Here is a 22543-nt window from a genome sequence, read left to right as displayed (position 1 = left end):
TCCACACCCAACATGTTTAAATTGAATATGTATTAGACTAACTACACAATACTATATACTTATTTATCATTTCATAATAGGTTGTTCCTGAATACTGAACCATGATCATGACAATACTCACCAGTGTGTGTTCATGCCTTTAAGATTAGAATCGTATCACTGATTCTGGTTTCACTTGCCACCTACACCTTGTACTCCACGATTTCAGGTATGTACAATGAAAGTCAATGCAGTTTGATGAGATTATTTTTTCATTTCCAGGGTGTGTCAGTAAATACATATTTGCATTGTACAGCCAGTTGGTCTCATCAAAGCCTCAAAAACCACCAACATGATGTAATGAAGAGGAATGTACATGGCTTTGTATGCCGGTTGTTCTGGAAATGTGTGTGGTGTGTGAGTGTTTGTGATGTGTGTGTTTGTGGCAGTTGGGTATATTTGCAAGAAAAGATGTTATTATTTTGCTGTCTGGTCTCCACAAGAGGAAATGTATATTAAAACTCCAATTGATTGAAATGGTAAAGTATAATGTGCTCTGTAGCTCTGAAGGGTCCGTGCATGCAGAATAATGTTATGTAATCACGTTATGTAATGAACAATGAGTAAAACATATCTTTCCAACTCTTTTGGTCTTACACACACACACCGTTTACCGAGATGCAAATAAGCCTGCTCAAACATTGATCTTACATTTTATTAAATCACATACATGTCATTCATTCATCATGGTAAAGGAACAGACAATACCTATGTTGACAACATATATAATAATAATAATAATAATAATAATAAAAGATGAGGTAAACAGTCACAACAGAATAACAAAAAATAATTCATCCAAAACTGTGAAATGAGCACAAGTAGAGCAGGAAACATGACAGAAAATATTCATCCGCCAACCAGAATTATTAGACGTCGTTCCCACCTCTCACTGAGTGCCGGTGAGAACACGTGTTCATTTCACTTCTCCTCTACTGGCAGATGTTTTGCATTTTCAAACGTTGTGCTCATTTGACAAAAACCACAAAAGGAGTGCATGCATGTACATATATATTGGATGTGGGCGAGCGCATTACAAACATATCGGTGCTCCGGTTGTCCGACATCATCGCCTCGTAGACGGGCTACTAGCTGTAGCACATGCAGCACGAAGACCGAGGACACTTTGAATAGTTGAGACAGAACGGCGACAGGCAGGAGCAACAGTCAATCCATAAAACAGGAACAGGCAAACCAGAAGCACACGAGTGAAAGGAGCTGCAGTCGTGCATGCCGGTATGTGGTGTCGGGGCATTGTGTTGTGAAGAGCACATTCTCATCATTTTAAGGCAGTTAGGACAGGAGTGTTCATGTTGCTCGAGGGCACATCGTCAGCGTGGAAAGCAAAAAGTCCAGACGAGAGGAGGACGTGAATGCATCACGCAAAACTGTTGCTAGCAAAGTTCCAACCAACGCTCCGCTAAATGTTACCGTCACTTCGAATAACATGGAGTTACATTCTTCAGTAGCAGTTAAGGCAAATCTGCTTCCCAAGATTTCAGGATGATTAGACGATAAAGCATCGATGATAACTCGATTTGCCGTTTTATAGTTATCGTTCTTTAGGAAGCTAATGTTTGTCATATTTAATGGATAATAAAAGATACAACACGCAAGAAATGCAATTATGTTCATAGTAGTATTGGAAGACAGTGGATTTCTGCAGCAAAACTGGGAAGCAGCCACATCGTTAACTTTTATTAATATACGTCAGCGCAGCATAATGACGCGTTTGACATGATGTGGTCAAAATGTTCACTTCTTCCTCCTCGAAGAGGACGATCTTTGATCGGGAGAATCTAGGAGGCGTGGTTATTGCATGCTTGTTTTATCCATACGGCTGTCTTCTCTGAACACCTCTAGGAGACAATAAAGACACTTCTTTTTTTTTTTCTTTTCTTTTAAAACAAAATCAGTTCAACAACATAAATTCGATGGAAATACCTCTGCAGAGAGTGTGGAAGGTCTACCTGAACCATTGGGATGCACAACAATAAATAAGTCATAAATAGGAAAAGAAAACACCATCATAATAGCCCACCAAACATCTCTAAAAGTAACGTTAACCCATCTCCATGGAGGTAATGCAGATCATTGTAACAATGTCTTCATTATCCCTTCTGTCAGTGTGTTTCACGTAACACATGTGCTAATGCTTACTGGAGGAATGCTATGGAAAGTTACAGGTTAGTGGAAGAGTGTGAAATTGAATGAAGCAAATGACGAATCCTCAAGGCTTCAGTAGTTATCACACATGCACGTGTGTGTGTGTGTGTGTGTGTGTGTGTGTGTGTGTGTGTGTGTGTGTGTGTGTGTGTGTGTGTGTGTGTGTGGGGGGGGGGGGGGGGGGGCTCTTTAGCTGAGAAGCTCCAGGTATGTGACAGGCACTTTTCCTTTTTGGTTCCCTCTCTCTCCAATCAGCCAGTCAGAGTCCATTCCCGGCACTGTGTAAACTGTAATGAGCTGTAACACAGAGAACATGGACACTTTAAGCCTAGCATTCAAAACAAATAGTGGCATGGCTGCTGTGCAGCTACTTACACCCCCTCACCCGCCCTGGTGTCAGAAAGAGCAACAGAGTGCATGCAGGGCTTTCACTCAGCAGACTGGGGTTTGTGTCCTGTGAGAAACCCATTATTACACTTAGCTGACATGTGATTGTTCGCAAGCATATGTATGTGTGTGTGTGTGTGTGTGTGTGAGTACTTGTCTGTCTGTCTGTCTGTCCAAAGCCAAGCTCACATACTGATGCAGCACACTGCATTATTTTCGGGGTGGCCGGTTATGGCTGCATGCTTGAGGATCTCTCTTGTTAGATCACACTTTTGTAGAACATATGTCATATATGAATAAATGTATGCATGCATGTCTGTAACTATCGCTTAGCAAATGACAGACTGATACAAATACAGCTAACCGAGCTAACTAACAGCTAACGGACCTGAAAACAGACTATTCAGAGGAACAGTCAACCTGAAGCTGCAGTTTAGCTGGCAGGAGCCGGAGCATTGATTCAAATGAGAGCGAACCTGTTGGGTGAGATGTGCGTGTTAAAAAAAGCATCCGATAAGCTTGCAGTCTAGATGGGGGACAAATGCATCATTTAATCAGCGATTACAGCAGACACACCTTGAGGAGATCTGCACTTTACGTCTGCATTTTCTAGTTATTTCCAGTGGTCCGTCACACTTTGGTTAGGTTTCGGCAACACAACTGTGTGCTAATAGCATTGCTGGAGCCAAAATAATGGGGAAAATAATTTGACATAACAAGACAACGGTCCGTAAAAGTGAGGGGTATTTGAGGTCATGATCCTTGAAATGTTCATCAGGGATCAAAGGTTTATAGCAGAGGGAGCCATATCGAATACAGGCCGGCTTCACCATCATAAGAAAAGCTGTATACACATAGAAAATAAAACATTAACCGTCAAGGAAAACGCCAGACGCATTACTTGAATCAGCAAATACCACAGCGAGGCTCGTCATCAGACTTGGACCCTGAGCAGTTTCTGGCGAGAGGCCAATAACCACCAGCTGCAGGTAGATGATGAAACCTTACCTCATCAGCTAAAAGTGAGAGCTCACTGGAGTCAGCAGCATCGTAATCGTAAAGGACTTTGGCCTTGCGGGTTCCTGTAGCTGGTGCCTGAACTTCCTCAATCTTCAGTGTGTCTGTCTCCACAGGGCTGCTGAGGCCTTCTGTTGCAGAGCCCGTGGTGGCTATAGTGTGAGTGGCGTTCAGTGCAAATGCATTGGGAAGCCTGAGGGAAAGCAGATGATGATCAGAACATTGATAACAAATACAAACGCACAGAAATAACACAGAAACTGTATCTGCACACAACTGGAAACCAAACATACCATAGGTTGTACTATGTCTAAATCCTGATTTGTGATTGTATTCAGTAAAACAGTTCCAAAAACTAAGCTCTTTATAACGGTTCCATTCCTAATGCATTCACAAGAAACATTCAAGTCTGGTCAGAAAACACAATTCGGGTCTTATCTAGACTGTCTCAAGCACACCTGCTATTTTGGTTCATGGCTATACAGCCGCACCAACCAGGTGGCATATGGATCAGAGGGTGTGGTGATTAATAAACACACTCAGTCAATGAAATCAATGGTCTTCTAGCTGAAGTATGAAAACAGCTGAACAAAAGGAACGATGCGTCTTCAGGAAAGCATGTTGTTGTCTGGGTGATGCAGAGACATGTTGGCTCTTTAGTAAGACTGTTTTACAGTTAATTAGTCAAATGCAGACGGAAATAGGTAATACAAATTGTCTGGTAAAAGCTGTTGATTCTACGGGAACCAGGAACCAGGTGGAGGGATGTTGCACCACAAACAGAAACTCTATAAGCTCGGTCTCATTTCAATGAACCTCCCACCTAACCAACACTTGTGGCCAAAGTCAATTTTACGTTCTGGAAAATACCAATTTGCAGCATTTACTAATTTAACTTCGATATGGATTTGGGAAGCATTGGAGAGGAGGCGAATGTGTGGGTCGGTATACACACAAGAAGATGAGCCGTACTCACAACTGAGAGCATGGGACAATAAAAGTGATTGATTAGGACTAAAGTAAAACCTCATTGGAACTGAGGACAAATTCATGTATTTCTGGAGCATTAAACAAAGAAGAACTTAATTCAGATTCAGTATGGAATATATTACATATGCATCTACATGCCTCTTCACAATATGTAATACGCGGATTTAGGTATGTTGTTGATCAAGAATGAATGGATCATTGAAAGCTACTAAAATACAAAATTCATATTTTCCCTTGTTGACTTATATATGTATATCATGAGTACTTTAGATACACTAACGTCATTTATCTGATTCAGATAATTACTTTCATTAAATATTTTTATAATTTTAATGCTGTTCCTGCTCTGACTGTTGTTACACAATTCAAAAGATTATAAAAAAAAGATATAATAAAATCATACAGTAATAGTGCAGTTCCACTTTAAAGCTTTACTAGAGGACATCAATTAGATAGTGCTTGTGAAACTTGAAACTCTGATTCATAGTAAAAGTCAAACCAACACACACATTCTGACGCTGAAAATAACTGCAACCAATGTCCAAGGAATGCACCAACTTAGTGCATCGTTGGTTAGAATAGTCTTGAGTTATCACATTTTACTCAATCCCTAATCGTTAACATGCTTGGGGTTGGCATTGAGCTAGTAGATATGCAATGCTGTTATTTAGTAACAGTAGAAGGTAGCGTATTTGCACTGCGTACTGTTTGAAGCACAGGATGGCTACGCCTGTAAAGGGCAATGAAACATGACCCATCAGTTCTCACCTTCCCAGCTCTTTCTGTAGTTCTTGCATGTGGAAATGACACTGCTTATGATAAGCGGCTTGGGCCTCCACAAACTCATGCAGGCAGCGCAAGTGGTTCACCTGCAGTAAGCAACACAATAGTCATTGTTAAAGAAACACATTTCTGAGCTCATCTACATAAAGAAGTACTCAGATCCTTTACATCCTGGGACGTTTGATGAAGAACTGTGTATCTGGAGTGCCCATTCAGTTTATTATGGGCTGCCTGGATCAGAAGACATGTGTCCAACAATCCATGTCATATGCAGACAAAGGACTCATCTCTGTACTGGTCTTGTTAGACCTTAGTGCTGATAAAGGACTCATCTCTGTACTGGTCTTGTTAGACCTTAGTGCTGATAAAGGACTCATCTCTGTACTGGTCTTGTTAGACCTTAGTGCTGATAAAGGACTCATCTCCGTACTGGTCTTGTTAGACCTTAGTGCTGATAAAGGACTCATCTCTGTACTGGTCTTGTTAGACCTTAGTGCTGATAAAGGACTCATCTCCGTACTGGTCTTGTTAGACCTTAGTGCTGATAAAATTATCAGGAAACACTCCATAAACTTTCATTGTTATGCAGATGATACTCAATTATATCTATTGATCAAACCAGAGGAGACCAACCAGCTTTTCAAGAATGTCTTAAAGACATAAAAACATGGATGACCTGCAACTTCCTGATGTTAAACTCAGACAAAACTGAAGTTATTTTACTGGCCCTGAACACCTCAGAGATCAATTATCTGGTGATGTGGTTTCTGTAGATGGCATTGCTCTGGCATCCAACACCACTGTAAAGAATCTCTAGTTATCTTTGAACGAGACTTGTCCTTTAACTCCCACGTTAAGCAAATCTCAAGGACTGCATTTTTCCATCTACGTAACATTTCAAAAATCAGGCACATCTTGTCTCAAAAAGATGGAGAAAAGCTGGTTCACGCGTTTGTTACTTCCAGACTAGATTACTGCAACTCCTTATTATCAGGCTGCTCTAATACGTCTCTTAAATCCCTCCAGTTGATCCAGAATGCTGCAGCTCGTGTACTCACAAAAACTAAGAAAAGAGATCACATTACTCCTGTATTAGCTGCTCTGCACTGGCTCCCTGTAAAATCAAGAATCACATTTAAAATTCTTCTCCTCACCTACAAAGCCTTGATTGGTGATGCACCATCATATCTTAAGGAGCTTGTAGTACCATATTGCCCTGCTTCCTGCATCCAGCCTCTGGCCTGGACCTGGCCTCCTTCTCTGTGCCTCCTGCCTTAAAGGCCTGGCCTCATTGGTCTGGCCTCTTTCACGATGCCTCCCGCCTAGTGGGCCGGCCTCCTGTCTCTGTGGCCCTGCCCCCTGCCCTGGCCTTGCTGATGACCCCCCTCCTCTCTTTCTCCTTATATATTCCAAGTTATGCTAACTGTTATTTACATGATCTGAGTTTGTCTTCATGGTCGTTTGTTCTCGTGAACGGCCGAATGGTGCGTCACTTTAAATGTTGCCGCTGCAAGGAATTGTGGGGCGGAATTATCTCCTTTCCTTTGGTAAAGGAAGGTCCAGTGTTTCCTATGCTAAAGGAGCTACGTAAGGAAGCATTGAAGCTCCTTTCCTTTGCATTTAGAGAATTTGTCCAGCACTTATCATGGCCACTTGGATACTTCTGGGTCATTTCACTCAGATAGGAACCTTCCGGACCAAAAAGGACTATTCGACCGCAGCCCTGACCTCAGAAAGAGGGTAAATACAAGTATATTCAGACGGACAATTTGAGAAAAAGTGTTTTGAACATTAGAGCATGTAGCCATAATCTAGCAGAAACCCAAAATACAAGTATGAACCTGAAATTGAGCATGATATGTCCCCTTTAAATAGTATTATCACCACAATGAGAAAAATACAACTAAAGTGAAAAGTGTTGTACACTCCATCTACTTTATTATTCATACTGATGTATTCATATGTAGGTAGCCTAAGATGTTACTTTTGTATTTGGTCATGGTGGAGCCAATTTGATCTATTCTATATCCTGTTGGGAAGTCCAGAAATCTGTGACCCCTCACCCTAACACATCTCTGTATCCTATTTCATTACTTCCTAACCTTATTTAACTAAGACAAGGGAAACGTGTAAGAATACTGAATCAAACCAGTTTTTAATCTTCAAATCAGCTTGTTTAAGAAACGTTGTAAAAAGAAGAGGCTGCAGCTTGAAACGAGGGGAAATGAGGCAGGTTGCTGCACAAGAGTCCTCAAATGAAATTAAAAGAAATACCTGAAACAGCTGATTCTTACACTGTGAGAAAGTTATGACTCAATTAAAGACTAAAGCGACTTCATAGGTGTTGTGCTATGGTTAATCTGGGTCAGTGTAACTATAGTGTGAAAAACATTTTAGGATACCAATATCACCATGGCAACAGCTTCTTTTTTACTAACAAACAGAACAGCACAATAAACAATATATCTAAAAACCTTTAATAATAGGATTTCTTTTATCGGTCTGTGCCTCTGTACATTTGGTTCGGCATTACTCAGACTCATTTGGCATTTAATGATCAACTTCAAAAGGATAAGCTTTTTTTATATTTGAGATATGTTCTTGGATGCCACAGACCATTTTCACTCTGGTGGTGTGTCCTCACTCGTGAAGCTAAAGCTACAAGTTCTCCCAGCTTTCATGCAACAATGTTTAAAATACCTCTACAGAGTGTTTTACTGGGTTTTTGTAATCAATTTAATTCTAAATTAATACGTATACCTGCTCAGGTTTAAACTAAAATGACAACACTGAAAAGAATTAACCATATATATTGTATAGGACATTTACCTTCTCATATGTTCATTCAATTGACAGCATTTAAACTATTTATTTTGCATTACTTACCGTCTCAACTAAATCCCACTGACTGCTAAAAATATATACACTACTAAAGAAAAGATAAAAATGAATAAAGTCACCACAAATGCAACTTGAAATGTGTGTGTGTGTGTGTGTGTGTGTGTGTGTGTGAGAGATAGAAGTAGTGCAGGGTGTGTGTCTGACCTACATGTGTACTACTGATGCCCTCCAAAAGCAGCCGGGTGACCTCTGCTTGGCGGTCGAACTCGGTTTGAGCCACCCGGAGCTCATGTTCAGCCTGAAACAACAGGAAGAGTATTGGTGACACATGTCCTTCGGGATATATTTGCACATCAAAAGACATGCTTAAAGATGATGACCGGTCATGACTAATGATAAGCCTGGTGGCTTAATATGGGCCAGGAAGTCTTAAGTGTTTTCATGGCCCAGAACCCTGAGGAGAGACACATTTATGTATCTCAAGCAGCAGTCATAAGGGAAGACTTTCGTTGATTTGTACTGCTGCATTGATTGAGCACTGTACTGTACTATGTGCAGAACAGTGGTCAGAGGGAAACCTGATGAATAGGAGTTGGATCCACAGAATGGGAATCAAGGCCTCAGGAAGCTTTAGACTAAGTACTTGTCAGATTGTCAAACCGTCTCTGAAAGCCTCTTAGCAACGGTGTCAATGTGGGTCGTTATCTACTATGATTGTTTGTCATGTCTAATGTTGCACCTTCCGCCAAAAAAAAATTCCTCATTTGTGTAAACATTCCTGGCAATAAACGGTTTCTGATCCCCCGATTACAATTCTTTTGGTTGGGAATGTGCCTTTTATTGTGGCCAATGGAAACAGGTATAAGTACTCTGCTATGAGACAAGGCTGGACAATATATGCTATACTGACCCTGGAGACCGTAAGACAAAGTTCACAACCACAACATTGACGTACTTACTTTGTCCACTTCCTCACTCCAGAGCTGAGAGGCCAAACATACAACAAAAGAAGCATAGAGAAATATGCAGTCAGTTATAACAAGGATTTCCCAGAAGGCCTCGACTAGTGTGACGTCCAACTGGTGCCTGTCCTCATCACTAAATGTGAAAGCTATTGTTTACGACAAAAACGTTTGGAGGATGTGTTTTCATGGATACGGCTGAGTAAATGTGGGCAAACCCTGGTTAGGGATGAAGAAAGATCGAGTTTGGCTGGAACCAATCACTGACGCATGCAGCTGCTGGTCACTTGGTTTCCTTTTTCCGTCCGTGATTTCTTGAGCTTGTGTGTTGGGCACGAGACAGAATCCATGCCGACTCCCCGTGATTACTTCCTATTTTGCAGTGTGCATTCGAACTTGAAATCTAGTAAGTACTGACTCAGTTTTGGAAATCCCCATACTAGTTCCAAGCCCTGAGACATGTAGAACATGTCATTGTTTGAGGTGGCTGAGTTGTGACAACATTGTTGTGAGAGGGTACAACAAAGCACTTCTGACCACACCCATTAGTGATGCTATAAATACATATAGCTGATAATAGGTATGTGATTTTCCCACACAATTCAGGTGGCCTTTCACAGCCAATGACTTCAGTTTTAAAGCACTGGGGTTTTTGATTGAGTAGTGCGTACCCTGAACCCGACAAGCTTCCGATCTTTTTAAAGATTGATTGTCCAGCTTTGTTTAGTAAAACACAATCGTCTCCTTACCGCAGAGGCACTGGCAGAAAGCACATAGTTGCGGGGTCTGGTCTCCTGAAAATCTGGTGCCATCTACGGAAACAGTAAGGTTATTAAACATTTACACGAGAGTATACATGGCAACCATACGCCAGAACACACTGTATATCAAGATTGCAGAGACAACAATCAGAAAGCACAGCACACTATAGTTACAAGTTAAGCTACACAACAGCACTTAGCACTGAGAAATGGTCAATCTGTGAATTAATATCAAGGATGATAATTCAGATTTTTGCAATTGCCAAGACACAAAATCTTGTTGCACATTTACTGATAGCTCTAACTCATGTCGCCCATATTGATTAGATAAACACTATCTGCTTTACACCTAGTTTGACATCCCAAAAAACAATAACTACACACAGTTATCTACATTAGATAAGACATTAAAAACTAAAAAGCCTGTGTTTTGTTTTATAAACCTGTAACCAATTAGATCACCAGAGCTTAATGAATAGGATTCAGGTTTGCTCTTTGGTGTGAAAAATAATGGAGTAAGAATTAGAGGACAGTAATTATAATATACAGAATTGTACTTTTTCTCTATATTCATGTCATCTTCCGGTAAAGTATTTGTCTATGATACTGTAATGAATATGAGTATGAGAATAGACACATTGCATAACACAAGTGAAAATGACAGGATACAAGTGTGTCATACTCAGCACAATGGGCAGTTGGCATGTGCACATCATTATGTATCTTAAGTGTAAAGTTGTTTGCTTTTGCAAGAGATGCAAGATATTTTGTTGGTTTGCACGTGTAGAGATTTGACAAAGAGGGCCCTTGTTTCAGAAATTGTGAGTTAGCAATAGTACAACCTAATATATATTTTTTATTATATAGGCAAAGAAAAATAAACCGTTTGTAGGAACCTCTTGATTAGCATCACATGATTTACTACATTATTAACTTATTGATTTAGAACCTAATATATTAGGTTCTAAATCAATAAGTTAATAATGTAGTAAATCATGTGATCAACCTCTAATCAAGAGGTTCTTACAAAAGGGTTTATTTTTCTTTGCCTATATAACAAAAAAGTGTGAAATAAAAGATTTCAAATTCATGTATTTTCATGTGAAGGGCAGTTATGGCCTTCAGAGTTATCCCAACACACTTCAAAAAAATAGGAGCGGTGGATTGCAGCATTAGGCGTGTCTGCTCATAAAAGAAAGGTGCAGAGAGGTGATGCAACACAACTGATCTAAACAGCCTCTCCAGCACCACTGGAACTAGTGACTCATCTGCCCACTTCACTGACATGAATAATCCACTGTAATATGACCAGCTTTAAAGCAGGAAGTTATCATGCACATGCTAACATGCATACAGGTTGCAAAAGTCTGACATTGTCAGTCAACCAAAACTCTGATCAAAGTCAGACTTTTTCATTTTGTTAAACAGTGAAAGTTTTGAAGGCACAATCACTCACAGAACTTAGTGAAATGAGGAACGAACTTGAACAATTAGGTTTTATATTTCAGGACTATGACTTCATTTGTACTCGAGCAGTAGAAACAAAGTTGCATAATTCTTCACAGTCACACGTACACACAACACGTTGGGCCTCTGGCTGACAGTGCTGCACAACCACCTGCTGGCAAAACAATATCATGGCGGCAGTTTGAGTAAAACTGCTTCTTGGCCAAATGGATTTGTGCCCATTATCCAGAGAAGAAAGGAAGAACACTAGTTCTTGAGTAGTTAAGCCCTGATGAAAGAAGTACTGTTGTCAATCTGTATTTAACAACATAGTCCTATTTGTAACAACATGTCACATTCAGTCCAAAACAGGAGCATTAATCAGAAGCACTGAGAACGTCCAATGTAAAAGAAACAGGCTCTCCATTGTCTTTGTCTTTGTCAGTCTCCTCAGGCCTGTCATTAACAATGGTACCAATAGTAGAGGAAGGGAACATGTTTCTTCTCAATGAAAACTCACAAGCAGGGGTCCATCCGTTCAACTATTCTTTTGTTTTTGACCCATTTGTGCCGTGTCCATTTTTTATTTACCAGATATCCTTATTTTTTCAAACATGTTTTCACACTACAGCCCTTTAAGGCTGGGTTGTACCACCAAGGTTCAATTGAATCTAAGATGAGCTCCATTTAGAGTTTAGCTAAACTAAATTAACAAGTAAATCTAGATTTGAATCCTGATCTTATCAAGCAGAGCTCTGTTACACAATTCAAAACTCATCTCTGTTCAGTAAATCATAGTTTAAACCAAAAAAAATATATAAATACATTTGTGTGCTGTTGGGGCCTAGTAAGTAATACGTTTGGGAGCTAGCTGTCTGCTAGTTAGCCTAACATTGCTCAATACTCAATGTTCAGATTAATAGAGCAATATATCCAAATAATAGACAATGCAAAACGAACAACAGCACAGTGAGGAAACAACCGTTCTCATTGTCTGTTCTTCATCATCATCATCATCAACAACTGGTACCAGCAGAGAATTCAGAAGCATCATAAAACTCAGTTGGGTTTGTCCATAAACTCTTCAAGGAAGTTCATTATTTTTGCTCAATCCATCTCAAAAAGGTTCCACCTCCTCAAGTGTAAGTGTAAGGTTAATACTGGGTCACAATTTAAATTAGAGTTTCATGTTTTGGTGCGAAGGAATCAAACGTAATTGTCACGAATTCCCCGTCATATTAGTTGTTCTCAACCTGTCTGGTTAATTTGTTTGACTGTTTTGAGTAAAGTATTAAAATGTTATATTTAGGATTTATATTTATTAGTTTTCAAAGCTTGGTTCAAAATAATTTAGAGTTAAACCATGATTTAATCTGGTTTAAAAAATAATTATATATATATATATATATATATATATATATATATATATAAAAAAAATATGTTTTAATTATTTTTCCAGTGTTGACTGCTTTGGCGAGTGGAGCGCTTTAACATTAACATTACTGGATGATAGTTTTGTATGATGACAAATCGGTGCAATATTTAAATGCATGTCAGACCTCCAGGATGATTGAATATATTGTTTCTCTATTCAGAAAAAAATATATTAAATAGTCAAATATAGAATGTTTCAGCTTGTAACAAATATTGACATTTGCATTTTTCAATTACAGACATTCATGAATAAGTTAATAACAAATACATGAAAATGCTTTGAGCACACAGATCTGAGCAGATGACAGCAAAGATCACGTCAGAGTGTTTATCCATACTGATTTTGGAATATTTATAGTCAACTTTTTTTGTTTGCTGCTGAGCCATTAACCTTATTGTGATGCAATAGTTCAATAAATCATTGGACCCCTTATGACTTGTTAAAAAAAAAGATTTCAATTGTTTAAATCACAGCTGGTAGAATAGAATATCAGAGGCCAGTATTTAGCTAAATGTGGTCAATGGCTGCTGATCATTTCCCATCATATTGTTTAATATGCCACGGTTTCACAAAGAGTCGACTTTGGGTCAAACTTGTTTTTCCAGTCCATTGCTTAGCTTTTTTGAAACTAATGATTTATAATTTATGGTCACCAATTACTGAATGGCACAAAAAATGTAATCGAAGCAAGTGAGACAGGAAAAACTCCCCAATGTGTGCATCACACTGAAAGTCATTGAAATGTATTTAATACTCACTTCACCATCGCACTGCAAAGGTTGTGAATACACAGACAGTTAGTCATGGTCAATGCCAGCATCACCAAAAGCTTTGTGGCATTGTGGGCTGTGGGTCGGGAGGCACACCAGGACTCACCCCAGCCTTGGCCTCAGCCACCTTGGCCTTCTTCAGACGGGTTTTACAGGCATCCAGATCCAAGCGAAGATTCTCCAGAAGACGTCTTTCTTTCTGAAATACAGACAAGGACCCGCGGAGACGCTGAGCTGAAAGCATCCACCACCACGCAATACACGGCAATAAAAGCAAGTCATAACGGGCCCATTGATAAACGGCCAAGTGCAGGTCTAATTCCTTTGTGTGGATGATTTCTGTGTACATGTGGATTCAGGGGAAATCAGAGCCGATCCCACCATTCCTTTACAACTAGAAAAAAAAAACCCACACAATTTCCGTGTCAACTCTCACTTTAAACTTTGTGTAAACGCACATCAGAAACACATCACGGTGTAATATTTCGTCTTCTATTGTGGTGGCGGGGCGTGTTTAGGCTCAGCTGCAGGGGGGAATTGGGGGAGTGCGCTCAGGGAACGGTACCAGGTGGAGGCCTAATTGGCCTCAGCTGGCTCTAATGATTTGCTTTCTCTATAAAATGGCAGTAGGACGGAAGGAGAGGGGATGGACGTTGCCGTGACGGGAGCAGAACGACGGTCACAGGAGGGCGCTCAGGGGCAAGGCCGAGAGCACGACTGTCTCCCAAAGAATAAAGATCCGTAAACTAGCTCGAGTCTCCTGTGTCTCTGTGCTAGGGGGGGGGGGGAGGGTAACACGGACCTGTTACATACATGTATGTCTTAAAACTCATACTGTATTACTGTTTCTTTTGATTTGAGATATTTTTCATCCTGCAAACATCATAATGTTTATGTGGTGTCATTTTTTGTTTGTTATTTTTGGTCATCTCTCTTACAAGTTATATTTTCATATATGCTCTGGATACTCTTCTGTATATCATCAGAAAACTGAGGCTTAACTAAGAACTGCTGCCACAGAACAGTCTGCAGTCAACAGCTTTGTACAAATACATCAAATGAAATGACGACGTCGACATTTCTACCGTTAGCAGAGTGGATGTCGTGTTTCAGACTCACTGAAATGGTCCTCCAGTCTCCTTCCAGAAAATTCCTGAGTGGGGTGAGAAAGCTGATAGCTGAGGTCTGGAGGAACTCCCGCTCTGCTGCTCCTAATCTTCTCTCACATTCCCCCACCTCGATCAAAGTACTCCCTGCAAGAAACAGATTCCATCCCTTCACCATAAAGTCTTATTTTACAATTCCACTTCCTTAAAATGTCGTCTGTAGCTGCAGTTTAGGCATCGACAGCGTAGTGTATGGGACAAGGCCCTGAAGTCGCACCTGGCTACGACCGCCTGTTCCACACATCTGATGCGCTACGACCGTCAAATGACTCACTGTGTTACGCAACTACTTTGTGTTGCACCTCTCTGACTGACAGGAGGACATCTGTCAAAATAAAAGACAATGTATAGAGTTATTTTACTTCTGTTCTGCAGATAAAATGTGTTTACGCCTGACAGTCCAGCCATCTCTTTTGCAGCCATAAATTTGACTTTGAAATTCTATTACACATATCACGTAACGGTGCAGCCCATAAGTGTGTGGAACAGAATTCAAGGAGTAAAGAAATTGCACAGAATAAACAGATTGTACATGGAAGACTTGGGAAATGATGAGGGATGGGTGATAACTACTTTTTGTTCCAATTTTAACAATACTGATCAACATTTTTATATATAAAATGGTTGTTTTTAGAAGAAAATAAAGAATCATTACACTCAAAGACAAATTAGGTATCAGCCATTAGATCACATTTATTACAAAAGCAAACTATAATGAATAATTAAATTAAAATGTTTGTGCCACCAAGTGTAACAAAAAGTTGTACTATCGCTGTGCTGGGTTCTGATGTCACAGACATGTGACACAGGCCAGCTAGAAATGTCAGGGCTGTTATGGCACAAACATTATACAAAAGTAGTTCAAAGGTTTGAAGTGATGCAGCCACCCTTGGTTGTAAAGTTATCAATATTTTTTGAAAGACAAATTCATAGACAACTACAAAGCTGATGCGTGCCCAAAGAGGATATGAAGCCATTGGCAGGCAACTAAATAAAACGGAACGCTACCTTGATTAAAACTACGGATTTCTCTGGCTTTGAAAATGGTTGGAAACATTTGGCATAATGCAAGTACATCACATCACAAAACATACAACATAGGTCTAGTCGTTGCAAGACAAGTTCTATATTATACCTGGATGCATACTTACCATATGGAGTTCCAGGACCAAACTCCTTTGCTGCATCCTGCATATATTGACCCAGCAGCTCTCCATTGGTAATTCTGGATGGTACCTTCCTGTCCAACTTTTCATAGAGAAACTCTTCAATTCTGGCACCTACAGAGAAAGTCAAGAAGAGTTCAGTATGTGGTACAGCAGTGAAAGAAAGAAGCACTTGATACTTGTAGTTAATTTATCCCTCATGTTGATTAAATAAGAATTATACACATACATAATAACATACAGTTTATCTGGAAAGTATTCACAGCGCTTCACTTTTTCCACATGTTGTTATGTTACAGCCTTATTCCAAAATGGATTAAATTCATTATTTTCCTCAACATTCTACACACAACAACCCATAATGACAAAGTGAAAACTGTTTTTTGCAAATTTGTGCAAATCTATTAAAAATAAAGAACGAAAACATAACATGTACATAAGTATTCACAGCCTTTGCAATGACACTCAACATTTAGCTCAGGTGCATCCTGTTTCCACTGATCATCCTCGAGATGTTTCTACTACTTGATTGGAGTCCACTTGTGCTAAATTCAGTTGATTGGACATGATTTAGAAAGGCACACAGCTGTCTATATAAAGGTACCACAGTTGACAGAGCATATCAGAGCATAAACCAAGCCATGAAGTCCAAGGAATTGTCTGTAGACCTCCGAGACAGAATTGTATTGAGGCACAGATCTGGCGAAGGGTACAGAAAAATGTCTGCAGCATTGAAAGTCCCAATGAGCACAGTGGCCTCCATCATCTGGACATGGAAGGAGTTTGGAACCACCAGGACTCTTCCTAGAGTTGGACGCCCAGCCAGACTGAGCGATCGGGGGAGAAGGGCCTTAGTCAGGGAGGTGACCAGGAACCCGATGGTCACTCTGACAGAGCTCCAGTGTTCAATGAAGAGAGGAGAACCTTCCAGAAGGACAACCATCTCTGCAGAACTCCACAAATCAGGCCTGTTTGGTAGAGTGGCCAGACGGAAGCCACTCCGTAAAAAGCACATGACAGCTCGCCTGGAGTTTGCAAAAAGGCACCTGAGGGACTCTCAGACCATGAGAAACAAAATTCTCTGGTCTGATGAAACAAAGATTGAACTCTTTGGACTGAATGCCAAGCGTCATGTCTGGAGGAAACCAGGCACTGCTCCTCACCTGGCCAATACCATCCCTACAGTGAAGCATGGTGGTGGCAGCATCATGCTGTGGGATGTTTTTCAGCAGGAGGAACTGGGAGACTAGTCAGGATTGAGGGAAAGATGAATGCAGCAATGTACAGAGACATCCTGGATGAAAACATGCTCCAGAGCGCTCTGGACCTCAGACTGGGGCGACGGGTCATCTTCCAACAGGACAACGACCTGAAGCACACAGCCAAGATAACAAAGGCGTGGCTTCGGGACAACTCTGTGAATGTCCTGGAGTGGCCCAGCCAGAGCCCTGACTTGAACCCCATTGAACATCTCTGGAGAGATCTGAAAGTGGCTGTGCACCGACACTCCCCATCCAACCTGATGGAACTTGAGAGGTTCTCCAAAGAAGAATGGGAGAAACTGCCCAGAAATAGGTGTGCCGAGCTTCTGGAATCATACCCAAGAAGACTTGAGGCTGTAATTGCTGCCAAAGGTGCTTCAACAAAGTATTGAGCAAAGGCTGTGAATACTTATGTACATGTGTATATGTTTTTGTTCTTTATTTTTAATAGATTTGCAAAAAACAGTTTTCACTTTGTCATTATGGGTTGTTGTGTGTAGAATGTTGAGGAAAATAATGAATTTAATCCATTTTGGAATAAGGCTGTAACATAACAACATTTGGAAAGAGTGAAGTGCTGTGAATACTTTCCGGATGCACTGTATGTGTCATGTCTATGGGTATGAATGTTAGTTAGTCCTGATGGACAGGTGGCACCTTGCATGGTAGCTCCTCCCATTAGTGTGTGAATGTTAGTTAGTCCTGATGTTTAGGTGGCACCTTGCATGGTAGCTCCTCCCATCAGTGTGTGAATGTTAGTTAATCCTGATGGACAGGTGGCACCTTGCATGGTAGCTCCTCCCATCAGTGTGTGAATGGGTGAATGATGACATGTAGTGTTAAAGGGCTTTGTGTCCATTTACCAAGTTCTACTCCTCAGCTGAGTGTTAGAGCTCAGCTCTACTCTATGAAACTGTTTAGCTCGTAGCTCATTGTTTATAATTCATGGATTGTTTTTTTACACATGTATAATTGAGTCTGAGCCACTCGTGGACCCTGCAGACAGCACATGAACTCTGATCAACATACTGCTCAGCAGGGCAGAGAGACAGAATTACAGGGTGGCTGCTGAAGATAATGGAGTAGAGCCTCTTGCAAGATAAACACCAAGTTGTTTTTCTCACGAACCAATGGACACAGAAAACAGAGCTAGAAGGCGGCACATTTTGGACTTCTTTCCACTGGGGGCCCATTTCATAAAGCGAGCTAAAAAGTGGGACTTAAAGTCCAAAACTTGACTTGAATGAACATGATACAAATCGGGCTAAAGCAAAACAGAATTCGATGCAGGTTCCAGTCGGCCACAACATAACAGCGCGTGCACACTATTCTTAAGCAGCAGATCATGTGGTACCCTGTGATTGCTTTATAGATATCCAATCATAAGATTGTTCTTTTTGGTGGAGTCAGATGACAGTAATTAAAGATCTAGACATCTTAGAAAAGCCATGTCCATTGGCGGGCATTTGAACAGATTCAAATGTAATATTTTATATATTTTAATTAAATCTTGGGAACAAAAAACCCTTTTACAGTTTTGTAAATAATGATGTACGTAAGTGTGCACATGACATGATGTTTAGCAACAGATATACAAAGGAGTGCATTAGCATGTCAAGCTAGGCAACGGCATCCACCACCAAAGGTCGGGAATGCAACCTAACAAACATACTGGCAAAACATATACATGGCTTTTTGCACCAATTGAACATAAATGACCATATTTGAACCACAAAGGATTGACGTAGAGACGCCACATATGGCTCTGATGGTGGTCGAGACCTGTCAAACCCTGTGTAGCCCCTCCCTAAAGCATCCCCTGCTTTATGGTCTGTTTGACTCGAAATGACCATCATGCTGTATTAAAGAAGACTCGAAACTAGAGATTGAGACCATAAACTCATGTGTACAATGTTTACTGAGGTAATAAATCAAGTGAGTGTCCTAATATTTCAAAGTCATGAGGGTTTCCACAGCAGGGCACGGCACTAAAAGAGGGAGGCAGAATACTTACCAGTATGATCAACTGTAGCATGGGGAATCAGAAAGTCACATGTTAGAGCTCCCTGTTCTCCATTGTATTTCACTGTAAGCCTATAAATAATAACAAGTATTTGACCTCTTTGAACTGAAGGGTCATTGCTAATACATATGACGTATTGTTTGCAGTCTTTTTACTGTTACATTAAGGATCGTAACGGTGGTTTTGTATTTTTCTTTTTGCACTAGTGCCGCTATGGAGCAATATCTAGCCGTTTTGTTTGGATTGTGACCCACAAGAAACACACATGCATGCAACATGAGACACAGTTGGTCCTTGTGCAGCAATGTGCCGACACAGTCATAGAAGAAGAAGACTGACTGCTAGTAAACACAGATCTAAAAAAGCACAATATTGACTATTTTAAACATGTTTGTCAGACCTTAAACTCATTGAAGAAACATTGAACGAAAAGATAACTTCACAGGGCATCTTCAAAGTCTGCTCACAAGATCAGTAATATTAGCAAAAAGGTGACTTTACAATTTTATCTTGTGAGATAGATAGTTACTTTATTAATTCCGCAAGGGGAAATTGTTTTACTACAGCAGCATTTATACATACAGGTAAGCAATACAATATTAAAACTATAAAAAGGAAAAATTTACAGTTGGAGCAAAAGCTAAAACTTGTCAAATAAAATGGATAGAAGTGAGGACTTAAGTTGAACAGCAGATGTTCAGGGGGATCCATTTAAACCTACCCCATAATAACGGTTTAACTAAAACAATTTGAAGAAAAAAAAGGTTTGGGTCCAAACATGCAATGCCACCGGTGTGGTCCTTTCAGCTTTATGTTTGACGTAAGTATTCAACTGCTTATTCTACTATTATTGTATTGTTTCATTCTAGAACTGATTTAATTACCCCGATAGCAAAAAGAAATGGAGCTTTCATCAAAACACCACAATAAAACGTGGACAGGACAGGCAAACAGCTGTTTTGATTATTCTGCAGTCCTTTAGCTCCTTCCATAACGTGCACTGTTTTATAGCAGTTGATATATCATCACATTCAGGTCCACTGCTGCAGAAAAATGTTTTCATAATTCCATCAGTCCAGCTCAGCATTACGTTGTTGGACTGTATGTTGTATTACCGTTTCATTATTGAAACAATGTACTGGTTAAGTTAATATATGACAATGCATCTCTTTTTAATAAAATCAATAACCTTGGCTAATAGTATATGGTAACACTATATAATAACCATCATTAATAAATGGTAACATTGACAGCTTATTAAACTTTGTAATCATTAGATTCCTGTTAACAAACAACAAAATCATAATATTGTTTACTAATTATAAGTAATGCTATAATTTATGTTATTTTATCATTAAATATATCTCAAGAGATAATGATAATTATGATGTAGCCACACATATATATATATATGTTACAAATATCTGGTCCATCATTCTCTCGTATTTGAAATGTGTGGAACAATAAACTGTTAAAATAACCCAAATAAATGTGTTATAGCATTAATAATTAGTACACATGAATTATCATGGCATCGTTTACTAACTAAAGTTGAATAAACTCCCCATTTGAAAACGCATGAATGATGGTTATTAAAATAGAATGATGAAAACATGAGCAGAGAGCCTGATGGAAGGCAGAAGGTTACTTGGGTTGGGCTGCAGCAGGGCCTCCGTCTGGCGGTAGATCTTCTCAGTCCACAGTTTGGTGCAGTCTGCGCGGCTCAGCAGGTTCTCAAAGTGAGCGTCCAGCTCCGTCTTCTCCGCCTGGCCAAACTTCTCCTCTGTGAACTGGGGGGGGGGGGCCACACACACACACACACACACACACACACACACACACACACACACACACACACACACACACACACACACACACACACACACACACACACACACACACACACACACACACACACACACACACACACACACACACACACACACACACACACACACACACACACACACACACACACACACACACACACACACACACACACACACACACACACACACACACACACACACACACACACACACGATGTATACAGGGGAGTTGAACTATATATCCCGGGTTCTATTCAATTATCATTCAAATCTATGGCGAATCAACGCAATGGAGTGACGTCAGGGAGGGTCCGGTTCACCTGCCAGTCCCCCGTTCCCCCTGCGTCACATTGCATGTCCGGCTAAGTTAATACGTCGATTACAGTTAAGCTAGCTCCGTGAGCAGTTCATGCTCTGGCTTGGCCTTACACACAACGTCACGTCCCAACCAGCCTTTAGACCGCGCTACGGTTACAGTAGAGTTCGTAGTTACCGAGCATTTCGTTCTGCTTAATACGCCATATGAAACTCTCCGTTAGCTCGAGCTAAGATGCTGTTACGTTAACGGTAGCCAGTAACCCCAGTAACAGCTGGCTGTCAAAACCGAATTAAGCGTTTGCTATGGCGTCAGGCGGACCCACAGTGCCGGGCAGGAGGTTTTTATTACCTGGACAGCTCGGGTGAAAAATACTCCAGCACCGGAGGCTAACTTCTTCACGTTGAAATCCATTCTTTCCGTCTCTGTTAGCTAGTGAAGTTACACTCGAAGCAGACTAGCTTAGCTACTCTATCTACACCAGCGACTGGACGTTATATGTCATGCCAGAAATCACGTGACCATTACCCCTCGTCACGTCACACATATATCAATCTGACACAAATATTTAAAAGCACAACATTGGACGAAGTGGACTAACAATGGTCCGTGTCTATAATATAATACCACTGACGATAACAGCAGTGACTTCACTTTAGCTCACGAAGGTCTCGTATTTTCTATTTTGTTCATTAACGCAATACTAAGCCTTGGCCAGCAGATGCCGCTGTTTGGATATGTAACGATTACAAACTAAAACTATTTGCAGCCAATTTTATAAAAAACAAAACAAAACCACAAGAGGAAGATTCAAGGTGTGTGTCTGTCTTCTTCCTTTTCAAATCAACGTGCCTTTTGTATTTAGACTTTTGTCATCCGATTTGCTTTCATACTCTTTTTTTGCAATGAATTGCAGTTCTTATTTTTGGATTCGGTAAAAGCGTAATTGCCTCAAAACTTATACTTGCACAACAGACTAAAAAAATTACACTTGTTTGTGGTTCTCAACCTGGGAGTCGAGACCCACAAGGGGATCACAATTGGGTGAACCTCCTGAGCTGAAAGGGTGTACAATAGCATTATTACATATAGTTTGTACAACTATTTAGTTACACATTTTGGCAGGTATACCCTCTTGATTGTAAATACATTTGCAAATACAAATGCTCCTCGGGGACAAAGGG

General features: G+C 40.3%; 1 protein-coding gene across 10 annotated transcripts; it reads right to left on the bottom strand.

Moving 5' to 3' along the window:
* Positions 1-1937: 1937 nt before the first annotated feature.
* LOC117735782 (endophilin-B2-like) lies at positions 1938-22049 on the bottom strand. 10 transcript variants are annotated; one of them, XM_034540603.1, is made up of 14 exons: positions 21711-22049; positions 20863-21004; positions 19206-19217; positions 15915-16043; positions 14717-14850; positions 13704-13796; positions 13586-13597; positions 9935-9997; positions 9183-9206; positions 8432-8521; positions 5368-5468; positions 3601-3802; positions 2591-2659; positions 1938-2502 (listed from the first exon to the last, which is right to left on the bottom strand). In XM_034540603.1, the coding sequence occupies exons 1-14, from the start codon at positions 21771-21773 to the stop codon at positions 2395-2397; spliced, it is 1242 nt and encodes a 413-aa protein (XP_034396494.1). In that variant the 5' UTR covers positions 21774-22049; the 3' UTR covers positions 1938-2394. The 10 variants fall into 10 exon arrangements, with proteins under 10 accessions (XP_034396494.1, XP_034396500.1, XP_034396498.1 ...); XM_034540609.1 differs by having other exon boundaries at positions 2581-2659; positions 21711-22048; XM_034540607.1 differs by lacking the exon at positions 9183-9206.
* Positions 22050-22543: the final 494 nt, after the last annotated feature.

The sequence above is a fragment of the Cyclopterus lumpus genome, chromosome 9 (genome assembly GCF_009769545.1).
Source record: "Cyclopterus lumpus isolate fCycLum1 chromosome 9, fCycLum1.pri, whole genome shotgun sequence".
NCBI lineage: Eukaryota > Metazoa > Chordata > Actinopteri > Perciformes > Cyclopteridae > Cyclopterus > Cyclopterus lumpus.
This window is presented reverse-complemented; position numbering and strand designations above follow the sequence as displayed.

Coding starts and splice junctions, on each gene's coding strand:
- LOC117735782 (XM_034540603.1), bottom strand. CDS start 21,773: ATGGATTTCAACGTGAAGAAGTTAGCCTCCGGTGCTGGAGTATTTTTC. Junction 21,005..21,710: donor TTTTCACCCGAGCTGTCCAG/GTAATAAAAACC, acceptor CCCCCCCCCCAG/TTCACAGAGGAGAAGTTTGG. Junction 5,469..8,431: donor AGGGCATCAGTAGTACACAT/GTAGGTCAGACA, acceptor TGCTTACTGCAG/GTGAACCACTTGCGCTGCCT.